Source organism: Phaethon aethereus (genome assembly GCF_964289735.1).
Source record: "Phaethon aethereus genome assembly, chromosome: 1".
Lineage (NCBI taxonomy): Eukaryota > Metazoa > Chordata > Aves > Phaethontiformes > Phaethontidae > Phaethon > Phaethon aethereus.
This window is the reverse complement of record NC_138575.1, coordinates 134,619,584-134,633,007: the sequence shown is the minus strand read 5'-3', so window position 1 is coordinate 134,633,007 and position 13,424 is coordinate 134,619,584. Positions and strand designations below refer to the sequence as shown.

Sequence of the window (13,424 nt, the reverse complement as noted above, 5' to 3'; positions counted from 1 at the left end):
CGAAGTATGGGATTAGAAGGCCAACTGTTCTGTCAGATATATTTTCTCAATAGGTTCTGTCCATTATACATGCTGCTAAGCTCTCTTGATCATAAAACGTAGAAGTAAATTAATTGTCTGTTATAGTTGTTAGACAATATTGGTATGATGTGTATATATACACCACTGTTCTCTCATACTGAAATAAAACAAAGTACTAATTACACTATTTTCTCTTCTTTACCCAGGAAGCTGCTGACTGCCTAGAAATTAAGAAGAGTGTGAGAAGTCTGATTGATCAAGGTGGAATTTTTTTTCCCCCGCAAGAGATATTTTAAAGCCTTTTGCAAAATCTTTGGACGCTCCCCATTGTGCCATGTTTTGTGGCTCTCACCGTAAGAGGAATTTGTCTTCATGAAGATTCCTAACATTGGTAATGTGATGAATAAATTTGAGATCCTTGGGGTTGTAGGTGAAGGTAAGTAACAAAAAATGAATTAGATTTGACTTGGTTCTCTTGCTGGTAGTAAGTTTTCCTTTGCAAAATATTGCTTGTATGCAAATCTTAAGAAATATCCATTTATTCTCTACAGCTCCTTCTAATTCTGTTCTCAGAAAGAAGGAGAAGTTTGGAAGATGAAAGAAAAGGAAGAGAAATGGGACAGTTTTGTGTTTTGGGGAGGAGGTGTTTGGGTTTTTTTAAAGTTCACTATATTAAGAGTGAAGAGATGCAAGTTATCAAACTTCTCTGTAAATATATTTTAAAAAATAATTTAAGTATTTCAAAATCCATTTACGTTCAAGCAATTTTTATGGAATTGTTTCACTGGAAAGAAATTTAGTACAGTAACTATATGTGCAAGTTCTGGGTAATAATACTGGGAAAAATATTTCTATAGCCAGGAGGTGACTGAGGACTGTTTTATCTTGCTGCCTTTTTTTCTGCTTTGAGATGGTTTATCTCTTTTCTTCTTTGTTTCAGGAGCCTATGGTGTTGTACTTAAATGCAGACACAAGGTAAGTAAATTGCTTTAAATCAGAGATAAATGTATTTGAGTGAAGCGATGACTTTTGATGAGAACTGAGATGTTACGATGCACGAGATGTGGCAGCTGGGGTGGGCTTTTCCTTGCAGTCAGTTATTCAGTTTAATTGCAATACTGTCAGAGGAAATGGCTACATCTAGTACCAAACCTACTGGTTTTTTTATGTTTAATATTTGTCTGAAATACATGAAATATTACTAATGTTTCATACTCTTAACTAAGAAAGCTGACAAAAAAAAGACAAAAAAAAAAAAAGAAAAATTATTTTGGAATGCAGTTTATGCTCCAGTAGTCTCAATTAGGATGTCAGCTTAATTGCCAAATACTGCTGTGTAAGCACTTACCTGTCGAGCGGGGGGCCAGGGGAAGTGGGATCTATGTGAAATTTCTACAGCTGTTGGACAATCAAAATGCAGTAAGAAAGCACTGAGTTACGTGCTTGTTGATATTTAATTTGGAAGAAGTAAAAAAGGACAGAAAAAAACCTGTTTCAAGCAAAAATGAAACTTGGCAACTTATCTACACTATTTTAACTCCTGTGTAAGTTGGGTATATCTGAACTTGCTGCTCACCAACAGGGAACTCTGCCATGAACTACTTGGCTGTATTTGGAGCTGCAGTGTAGCCATTTAACAAAATAACTTGTACTTCTCTGAAGCAAAACATTTCACAATCATAGAATCACTCATTTGTAGTGATCCAAGAATATGTAAAAGTTTTTGTATGTGGTTCATACCCTTTTATGGAAAAAGATAACACTGTGCAGAGGACTGGCATTCCTGCAGTGGCTTTTAGCATGTATGCAGAAGGACTTTTGCACAGGACGTATAGTCAGTATATTAGTGTAAGCAACTCCAAATACGACTTAAAAAAGGAAAAGAAATAGAGCTTGGAAATATCCTATCTGAAGCTGAAGCCTTGTCTGGCTTGGGAGAAAATAGAATGGCTTTGGTAAATAAGATATTTTTGGGTAGTTAGGGAATAATAATTCAGGGTGAATAGTTTGAAATCACCTGGGTAGAGACCATGCAGTTTATACTTGGCAGCTCTTTATGAAAGTTAACCTCACCAAGACTCGAGAAGTTTCTAGACTTTTAGACTCTCAAACTTCTTGCATTGCTGAGTGAAATTTAAGCTCTGCATATGTTCACACGTGTCCTCATCTGGAATAGTTCAGTACTCTAAGAGTATAGTATAATCGCAGGGTAATCTGTTGTCTGGGTTCCTATAAGAGTACCTTACTGTATACCAGATGACTAGAAAGGAAAGGCTTTGCTTTAGCAGAGGAAAGTGCGTCTTCCTACAGCCTGTGTAAGGACGGTTGTGAGGATCTAAATTTTTAGGTAGTCACACCATTTTTTTGCTGCATCTTCAAGCTTAGTAAAAACAACTCGTAAAGGATTTTGTTATCCTTTGTAAAGGATAACAAAAAATGCTTCTACAAATATATTAACAACAAAAACAGAGGCAAGGAGAATCTCCATCCCTTACTGGATATGGCGGGGAACATTGTATCCAAGGATGAGGACAAGGCTGAGGTACTTAATGCCTTCTTTGCCGCAGTCTTTAAGAGCCAGTCCAGGTATCCGCAGGGTATTCTGCCCCCTGAGCTGGAAGACAGGGATGGAGAGCACAATAAACTTCTCATAATCCAGGAGGAAGCAGTTAAGGACCTGTTAAGCCACCTGGACACCCACAAGTCTATGGGGCCGGATGGGATCCACCCAAGAGTACTGAGAGAGCTGGCGGAGGAGCTTGCCAAGCCACTCTCCACCATTTATCAGCAGTCCTGGTTAACAGGGGAGGTCCCAGACGACTGGATGCTTGCCAGTGTGACGCCCATCTACAAGAAGGGCCGGAAGGAGGATCCTGGGAACTACAGACCTGTCAGCCTGACCTCCATACTGGGGAAAATCATGGAGTGGTTCATCTTGAGAGTGCTCACGGGGCATGTGAAGGACAACCAAGGGATCAGGCCCAGCCAGCATGGGTTCATGAAAGGCAGGTCCTGCTTGACCAACCTGATCTCCTTCTATGACCAGGTGACCCGCCTAGTGGATGAGGGAAAGGCTGTGGATGTTGTCTACCTGGACTTTAGGAAAGCCTTTGACAGCGTCTCCCACAACATCATTCTCAAGAAACTGGTGGCTCATGGCTTAGACAGGTTTACTCTTCGCTGGGTAAAGAACTGGCTGGACGGCCAAGCCCAGAGAATTGTGGTGAATGGCATTAAATCCCAGTTGGCAGCCAGTCACAAGTGGTGTTCCTCAGGGCTCAGTTTTGGGACCTGTCTTGTTTAGTATCTTTATCAATGATCTGGATGAGGGGATCAAGTGCTCCCTCAGTAAGTTTGCAGATGACACCAAGTTGGGTGGGAGTGTTGATCTGCTGGAAGGTAGGAGGGCTCTGCAGAGGGATCTGGACAGGCTGGATCGATGGGCCGAGGTTAACTGTATGAGGTTTAATAAGGCCAAGTGCCAGGTCCTGCACTTGGGTCACAACAACCCCATGCAACGCTACAGGCTTGGGGAGGAGTGGCTGGAGAGCTGCTCAATGGAAAAGGACCTGGGGGTGCTGGTTGACAGCCGGCTGAACATGAGCCAGCAGTGTGCCCAGGTGGCCAAGAAGGCCCACAGCATCCTGGCCTGTATCAGGAATAGTGTGGCTAGCAGGAGTAGAGAAGTGATTGTGTGCCTGTACTCGGCACTGGTGAGGCCGCACCTCGAATCCTGTGTTCAGTTTTGGACCCCTCAGTACAAGAAGGATATTAAGTTGCTGAAGCGTGTCCAGAGAAGGGCAACGAAGCTGGTGAGGGGTCTGGAGCACAAGTCTGATGAGGAGTGGCTGAGGGAACTGGGGTTGTTCATTCTGGAGAAGAGGAGGCTGAGGGGAGACCTTATCGCTCTCTACAACTACCTGAAAGGGGGTTGTGGTGAGGTGGGTGTTGGTCTCTTCTCCCAAGTAACTAGTGATAGGACGAGAGGAAATGGCCTCAAGTTGCGCCAGGGGAGGTTTAGATTGGATATTAGGAAAGATTTCTTCACCGAGAGGGTGGTCAGGCATTGGAACAGGCTGCCCAGGGAGGTGGTGGAGTCACCATGCCTGGAAGTATTCAAAAAACATGTGGATGTGGTGCTTTGGGACATGGTTTAGTGGGCATGGTGGTGTTGGGTTAATGGTTGGACTTGATGATCTTGAAGGTCCTTTCCAACCTTAGTGATTCTGTGGTTCTGTGAACTGTATTGACATTCTAAAGCAAAGTGGTATTTATTAAAGCTTTTAGCCAGTGGCTTTACTAAGGCCTAGGGTTTACAGCATTTGGAGAGCTGAAAAAAAGGCAAGGTTATGTTTCTATTTTAAGCTCACTGATTTATGATTCTCTCTTACTTAAAACCAGCTGCAACCCAGACTCTAAGAGCAGATGGAAAGTTTGGAGACAAACTTTTTAGCAGGGCCTGTAGCAGTAGGACAAGGTGTAATGGTTTTAAACTAAAAGTAGATTCAGACTAAATAGAAGGAAGAAATGTTTAACCAACTAAATATGAGGAATACATTTTTCACAATGAGGGTGGTGAAACACTGGCCCAGGTTGCCCAGAGAGGTGGTGGATGCCCCATCCCTGGAAACATTCCAGGTCAGGTTGGACAGGGCTCTCAGCAACCTGATCTAGTTGAAGATGTCCCTGCTCATTGCAGGGGGGTGGGCCTTTAAAGGACCCTTCCAACCCAAACTATTCTGTGATTCTCTGACTTTAGGGGCTGTCTGTTTTACAAAAAAAGAATAAATATCTAAAAGTTAAACTTTGACATGCAGCTTTTTTCCCATCCTCCCCTGACTGTTTATTATTATAACTTTTTCCTCTTGCGGCTTGGTAGAACATGTTGAGAGAGACCTGTCTCCAGCTTTTTTGCGAGGTACTGGACAGATTCAGAGCAAACACGTCCTGCTTGTTGCCTAGATATGTAAGGTTTGTTAAGAAAACCTTTGATAATTGCCACAAGGGTTTAGTTCATGTTTAACTATATACATCATAAAAAATAGAATTATTTAGTAGTTTCTACATTTTTAATGGGTTTAATTGGTTTTTTACTTGGCGTATTCCTTTCAAATATGGAAGAAAAGTGGCTATAAAGGGAGAGAGTTGGAGGGACAATATGAATTGGAGCTTGAAGATGTGAAAAGATCCTGCCTGTTTGCTCCAGATCCAGACAGAAAAGATCCAGATTATATACAGAACTTTTAAGGCTCTGATGCTGATCATTGACTAGAATGAACGTGATAGAAGTGAAGTTGTAGAAAATCGTCCTTCTAATGAGACGGGGAAGGGAAGAAGAAAAGTGGAGAAGGTGCTAATTCCTGTGACGTCAAAGATGTTATAAACTAAAGGGGTAGGTTTTAGGTGAGGTCTAAAACCAGTCACTAATTAGCTCAAAATGGGAACCTCTACCAAACCATGATAGAAAGACTGTGCATTAAAAAAAGTGACTTGTAAACAAAGGAAGAAAAAACCATATTGCAGGATGGTATATGTAGCTGTTCTCCTTGATCAGGAACTGTTTTTTAATACAACTTTCCTACTGTATAGGAAAACAAAGATTTAATTCACTTTCATGAATTCTTAACAGAATTACCTGGAAATACAAGGATATACTTTTTTTTTTTTAACTGTTTGGCTGCTGATGGGCATACTTTTTTTTGTATGAATGAAGAAAGTAGGAAATTCTTCCACATGGTCTGTCTGGAGGTAGCATAGTTGAACTGTGAGTGCACAGTAAGTCTATTCAGCACCACATAAGAAGTTGAGAAACAGCATAAAAATAGAGAATGTTACAGTATTTTTAATGCATCTATGGTATATAGCAGGCTATCCTTGGTCATGTTCCCTCAGCATGTACTGCTTTTCTTTTTGTGCAAAGCTAGCAATTCCATCTAGGAATTTGAATGTAAAAGTATTTATTTTCATCTCTATAAACAGTGCCAACATGCCAGGATCAAATTCGCAACTATTGTAAGTCAATGTATCTCCATTGTATTGGTGAGAGGGTGAATTTTTTGTAAAATGAGGAGCTGGCCCGTAATTGCAGTAGTTTTCCAACATATAACCCACTAGTGCTTCAATAAATATGTAGCTTTTTGCCCCAGTGCATTTCAGTGATATGAAATGGGTTTAAATTGGAGAGAATGGCATAAGCAACAAATACTTTGACATTATTATATTATATTTGTTCTTTGCAAAGGGAATGTTATCAGGAAAGCTAAAGTAGCTGCTCTAGAATGACTGTGTTCACACTATTAAACAGCATGTTTTATCACAAATTCTCTATTGCTGATTGTGATTTGTGCATAAAGATTACTTGTTTATCTTTTTTCCTAATGTGAAGCTAATACAAATAATGTTGAGATAAAGCAGGTTGGATGTTCTGAAAAGCTTTTTCCTTTTTTTTTTTTTTTCTTTTAATGAGAGGACTTTTCATAAGGAAACCTACTGAGATACATTGTGTTTGAAAATACTGGAATACATTTTATTTTCACGAACTATTACATAGGCTGTCTTGGCTTATTTACTGGATCTTGGCTATGTTTTCCGAAAAGGAAAACTGCTTGAACAGTTCAGCAGCATCAGAGATCATGACTGAGGAAAAGAATCTTTGCTTATGTTGAAGACTTGTCAAATACTTGCCCTTTAAGTAGAACCACTATCTCCTTTATTTTGCAAGGTGGGCTTGCAGCTTCATGCAGAGTTATCCTTTGCTAATAGGGACTTAAGAACAAGTATTAGGAGGACTCTGACATCAGATACAAAGCTAATAGGACAACGTTGTGACTTAAAATAGATAAAATGATAGGAAGGTGTTGTAGGAAAGCCATAGGTGTCCAAAGACAGGCATACTGAAGAAAGAAGCCTAGAAGAAAAAATTAAGCTGAAAGCCAGTGTAAGAAAGGAATGTATTGATACACTGTGAGATAATAAACTCTGTATATGGGGGGAACGTTGGAAATTGTAGCTTCACATAGGAGGAGTTTGTAGAAATGAGTTGAATACACCCTTGGACAGCTGAAATAAGTGGAGACTGTGTCTAGGTAGATATGACACTATGATGACACTGGAACAGGGGGTCATTCATTAGAATGAGGCAGAGCTCACCACAGGGCCAGGCTGGAGAGCAAGAGGGATTCATACTAACAGGCAGTCAAACCATAGTTGTTCTACTAATGCTGTGTGTCTGGTTTGAAAGCAGTGATTCTAATTTCTGCTTTAGTTCCCATCCACAGGGCATACATAGTGGTTTGCTTTCTCTTGCCAGGGCTTTATCAATGTTCAGATGAATGTTTGAGAAGGACCCAGATGAAAGCCTGTAAAAAATAAAGTCTTTTTTCTTTTTCTTCAGAGCAGGATTTCATTACTATCTGGTAAATACATAATAGACTGCATCTTAAGAAAAGAGCATGAAACACCTTGACACCTAAAGCTGATCATTATATAAATAACAAAGCATGGTAGTTGATGGTTCTCTGCTTTTAGACCTGCTGGTGTGGGGAGCTGGCAGGAACTTGCAGGAAAGAACACTGAAAATATGTATAGTATATAGGCTTCTTTCCTTTTGCGTATATCCGTGTGTATAAATTTATGGAGTTTTTTTCGGTTAGTTAGGTGTGCAGGAAGGTGTGTGGTGGTGTGAATTCTGTAAAATTTATGAAATCTCCTAGGCTTATCCTTTCTTTTGCTATGTGCTGTGTGTTATCAGTGTACTTGGAGCCTGAGGGGGTGCAGTTAAATGATTTAGAAATCTAATGCCACTTGCTTTTGTATGTACAACATCTCCTGCCTAATAAGATATTTTTCTGGTCTTTTATTTTAGAACTGTGTCTGGTTTTGGTTGTTCTTTATTGTACAAGCCATTTTTAGACTTTTTTTTTTTTAAGATAAACACCACTGAATTTCCTTATTAAAATCAAGCAAAAAGAAATCTTAGCTTACAGAATCACGTGGCCACTTCAGTGCATTGAAGAATAATGAAGAATAACTCTTTTAATAGGTCTAATACTTCCAGGCAATTTCCTCTTAGCCTAGTATTTAATTTTGTCCTGTTTGAGCCTTCAGTAATACTAAATGTCTTCAGATAAGTTTTGTGTGTGTCTCAGAATATCTGAAAGAAATATTTGTTGACCTTTTAAAGAAAGGTATCGTTTACTCAGTAGAAAATATAATGGATATGCATATGTAACAGAATAATTAGATTTCCTTTGAGTATCTTGGCCTTTTCCATGTCTTTTATCACTAGATCCCCTAGTGACCAGCAGGGTTACAGTTTCCTTAGTTTTCCCTTTGAAACCGATGTTTTTCTATGTTTCTTCTGGTAGCCCATCTCCACTTCGGCACTCTTCGCACTGCTTGTTTGTTTTGAGCTCAGTCAGGAATTCCCTCTTTACCAATGCTGACCAACCTGAGAAACTTTTCCCAGCCTACTGCGTGTTGGAGTGGGCCATTCCTGTGCTTTGAGGAAGTCATCCTTGAAGAACAACCATCCCTCTTTAAACCCCTTTACCCTGTAGTGCTGTATCTAAGCAGATCCTTGAACAAGGGGAAGTCTGTTCTTGTCAAGGTCCAGGGTTGTAATACTACTGTCCATCTTGCTTAGTTATTTCAGGATCTTAAATTCCACTGTATCGTGATCCTTTGCATCAGGAGAGGCTGGTCTGTTGTAATTCCAGTAAGAAAGGCACTTGGACTCTGTAAGTTGTCATTTGAAGTACTAATTCTTTATAGTATTAGCTTTACCTGTACCATTTTTAGTTTATTAATCTTACATCTCTTTAGATGCTGGGAACCTGGAGTTGTGCAGTATCAAATGGGCCCCTGATCAGGGTGCAGCATGCTGTGCAGACCACATCTGTAAGAAGGGGTTACCCCATTTTCATTATTCAAGCTATTACAGGATTTTCTTACAAGAAAAGTCTATTCATTTATACTGTCAAACAGAATGGTTGTTTATGTAATAACTTCTTGCTGTGCTTTTATTTTAAAGGCAAGGCCAGGCAGGTGATGTAATTGTGGGTGCTGCGTGGGAGCTGCCTACAGGCTCCTCACTTACAACAATCTGGCTGAGTTTGTCCTGTGGCCAAGAGATTTGTGCCGCACAGCACAGTCCTGGGCTTCCTCAGCTGAACTCTCGTGTGGATCGCCAGCTTCTTGGTGTACAATGGTCTTCTGGTCAAGGTGACTACACATTGTCACTGCTTCTTAGGTTATCAACAACCTTCCCATTCCCGTTGGTTCATTGGTCATTAGTGTCAAGAAATTGCCTTCTGCCCCTTCCAAAAATCTGCTGATCATCTCCATCATGCTGTATTACCCTTTTAGCAGATGCTGGAGTGCTCTAAGTCCCATCTGAAAACTGGACTTGATTGTAAGGTTTCCCTTAAGAAGGCTTTACCTATTTTGCTGTCTTGATCAGGTGCTTTGAAGCAGATGTCCACCCTAATGTTACCTGTGTTGACCTGTCTTCGAACACTCGTGCAAAAACTTCTGATGCGCTTCTTACCTATTTCAAAGCAAATGTCCATGCATTCAAGCTTCCTTTTCGTTTGCAAGAATGTCCTTGCCTTCTTAGCTTGTCCTCCTCAAAATATCTCATGTCTGTCTGTGGCAGTGCTCTGGTGATGCTAGCTATCCCAACACATTTTCTGTAATCCTAATGAGTGATGGGTAGTTCAGATAACACATATTTCTATACCTGTGCACTGACTCCGAGTTCCTCCCATTTGTTTCTTGTGATGCTTGCATTTTGTGTTCAGGCACCTAGGACCTGGTCATGCTGCTTTCACAGAGGGAATGAGAAAACTTCATACTCACAGAAAATGTGGGGTCTCTCTGATCTTATGAAAATGGAGTTCTGAATTTGCTTGGTACATGTTAGAATTCCTTCTCCAGCTCATACATCTGCTGGTGTTATTAATGTTTCTCACTGGACATTTGCTAACCCATCTTTAGATGTTGATGAGTTTCTCTTCAATGTCAAAATTAAAAGGTAAGTGTACTTGTCTGTAAAAGCTGTGGTTATCTTCAGTGTGTTGCATTTTTCTGACATTCTTATTTTAGATCTGGCTTTCAAGGCTCCTTAGCTTTTCAGCATGTGTTAAGCCAAGTGCTTGGACTGAAGAATACTGTCTTCACTGCAGTTTATCTTCAACTTTTTTTCCCCTCAATGTTATAATCTTTCATATGATGGAGCTGGTATAAGCTGATTTCAGGTTTTGACTGCTCAGCTAGAGAGAAGAAACTAGCACTGTCTGGTATTTGAGGCCTAGAATACTAACTGTGCTGATTCGGAAGTTTCTTGTTCTTCATGTTTGTATTTCACTAAACTTTTTGTAATACTGTGATAATTCTAAAAGACCGTACCAATATTCAGCTAGGTTATCTAAACAGCAGAAGACAATTTCAGATCACTGTAAGGCTTAGCAATGGAAGAGTTGATCACCAATTAAGAACAAAAGGATGGATATGTAATTGTGGGAAATAAGTCTTGTCAGACAGACCAAATTTCATACTTTGAATCATGTGTTGCTGATGAAGGAAGCTACATTTGTGACAGTCTACTTAGATGACTGAGAACTACACAAGATTCTAATCAACATTTCTGCATGATTTTTAAAGCAGTGTGGATTTGAGAACTGGCTGATTAACAGACCTCAAAGCAACTGTGAGTAGGGAGTTAAGGAGAGGTATTTCTGTCTAGTTTTAACTGAGATAGATACTAGGTACAATATTGTTATTCAACATTTTAATGACTGATCTGAAGGTAAATACGAAAGTACTGCTGTTAAAAGTTACAGAAAACAGACTGCAGTGCAGTAGAAGTTATAATGCAGAGCATTTAGCATTACGTGGCAAGTGATTCCATTCAGGCAAAGCGTATTTTAAATATTTGTATTTCTTCATATACGATTGACTTTCAAAATTAGAACCTTCCAGCAAAATTGGAATTGTTAGCAGGATTTTAAGCACTCAGTTTTATCATTTCACAATAAAGCTGAAAGCTGAGTAATGCATAGACGTTTTCCAGTCTACTACCCTGACATACACAAGAATGGTCATTTTGAGTCAGATGAGTTCAGCTAGCTCAGTATCTTAAAAGTGACTTCGGTAGAAGTAAACAAGGGACTAAGAACAGGGCAGGCATGTTGTGATACTCCCTACAGTATTCACAGTCTCTAATTAGTACAGTGCTACTGGAAAGTCATTATCACCAGAATATTCTAGCACAGATTATGCCAGCAGTGTATTTTTTTTTTATTACCTTAACCTGTGCCTAAAGCCATCTGTCCTTTAAATCTTCTACTTGCCTGTGCATACTGTTTAAAGTATTAACTAATATTTCTGTATACTGTGTAAAGTATTCTGTCCTTATGCATATTTTTTTATATACCATCAATTTACATATAACTATCCTTCACCTAAAACCAGGTAAAAGTACAGTGCCAAATCCTACTGATTTATGTCTAAAATGCCACATAATCTGTCACCATTACTATTGCTGTCTCGTTGCTGCCTCTATTTGGTTACATCCTTAAATTTTTTGCTGATCTTTTTCTTTGACTTTTGTATGTAATTAAAAGTCACATTGCTAATTTTCACTACTAATCAAATGTATTTTGTCTCTGGCAAGATTTCTGGTTTTAACCATGGCTGAGGGCAAATCTCTGTTTAGCATACCATTTTCTTTCAGTAATGGCAGCTTAGCTATGGAGGATTATTGCACTTAATGCTGTTGTTCCTCAGGCTAAAGCACCAACTCTCTGCTGTGTTCTTGTGCCAAAACTTGTGTGAAATACATATAGTGAACGAGACCTGTACTGAGCTTCTGAAGTAAAGACTGTGCCAGTAGTAAATGTTTGCGGTAGTCAGAGCTGAGATCGGTCTTGAGTATTATGTGAGTAAAACAGAGCTATTGAGCAAGCTGTAGTGCCGAAAAACATACTAATTCTTTAATAGTAATTTGCTTCAATGTCACCATTAGGCAATGAATAACCTTTTGAAATATTAGGTATATAGTATTTCTTTCATGGGCTTCCATATGCTGCCTCCATGGAGTTCCCTTGAGTGCAGCAGTGACAGATGAGCTTGGTTAGTGCTAATTCACTTTAGTTATCACTTTTCTATACATGTATATAAATAACATACAATGAACATCTATAACTTCTTGCTATGCAGGATAGATACCAATGTGGTATTGAAAGCTTCTAAAGCTTTCATTTTTCACTGATGCATTGTGGCATTTGTCTATACCTGAGCCTGAGCCTCTACCATAGTCTTCTCAGTTCCCTGTGACAGAGGGGAACGGACAATCAGATTAGCATTATATTAATATGTTTTAAATGTCATTGATGTCAGTGAAGTCCTGATTTATCTTAAACTAAGTGGAAGATTCAAATATGTACTGTTATTGCTCCAAACATCAGATAGTTGTGCAGAATGGAGGGTAGAAATTAAGTTGCTGAGATACCCCAGGCTGGGAAGACAGCTGACTGTTTGGTCTCATATCCCCTCCCACCCCTCAGGTGGGCTATAATATTCTCTGTATCACAGGATTGCTGCCTTTTATTTCTTAAAGTCTTATTCCCAAGTCTTGCCTTTCTGCAATTTTTTTTTTTAAAGAGTTGTTTCATAAGAGTTGTTTCTCATAATAAAAACCTTTAAAGCACTGATTTTGAGGAAGCTATCCAACTCTAAAATTACATACCTGCTCCAGTGGAAAAAAACTTAGATCTCTCTGTTTGGTGTTGTCCCAGTTTCCTAGTAGTTTGACTCCTGAGATTAACTGAATTAAACGATTGTTTTTCACACTTTTCAGGCTATATAGGATGAGAGGATAAAGTAAGGTATTCCTACATCTCCTTTTGATTGTTTTTGTTGTGTTATGTTGTCTTCTGTTACTTCTGCTGTAGATTGCTAAGGTATACTGTATTTCACGGATTTCTTTTTTTTTTTTTTAATATATGAACTCTCACTGTCTTTCAGTCAGATGCAATTATTTCTTTAAGAGGACCTGTCTAGGTTCCTCAAAGCAGGCATGAAAATAAATGCATTAAATTTAATTGTTTTCATTATTCACATTGGTTTGTCTGTCTGTAGCCATATCAATGGAATGGTGTTGCTCTCATGTCTGCAGTTGTGTTGTTTCTGTTTGAGTCTTTTGTGACAATCCAGACTGCTCTGTGGAATGTCCCTTGTATGATACTCCATTCCCTTACCTTCTTCTCTGTACTTCTTGTGTTATGAACCCTGCTCAGATGTGGGCGGTATTCAGTATTCAAAATTGGCATTCCCTCCCTCCTTTCTCCCCAAAGGCTAATTTAGGAAAGGAAAGTACAGAGGAAAGATGGCAGTATGCTTTC

General features: G+C 39.4%; 1 protein-coding gene across 2 annotated transcripts in view; it reads left to right on the top strand.

Moving 5' to 3' along the window:
• Window positions 1-393: 393 nt before the first annotated feature.
• CDKL5 (cyclin dependent kinase like 5) overlaps window positions 394-13,424 on the top strand; it is a gene marked incomplete at both ends in the record, with an annotated part of 89,637 nt that continues 76,606 nt past the window's right edge. For both annotated transcript variants that reach the window (XM_082007436.1, XM_082007437.1), the window contains 2 exons: window positions 394-457; window positions 962-996. In XM_082007436.1, coding sequence (XP_081863562.1) covers window positions 394-457; window positions 962-996 — 99 coding nt within the window. The remainder of the gene's footprint in view (window positions 458-961; window positions 997-13,424) is intronic.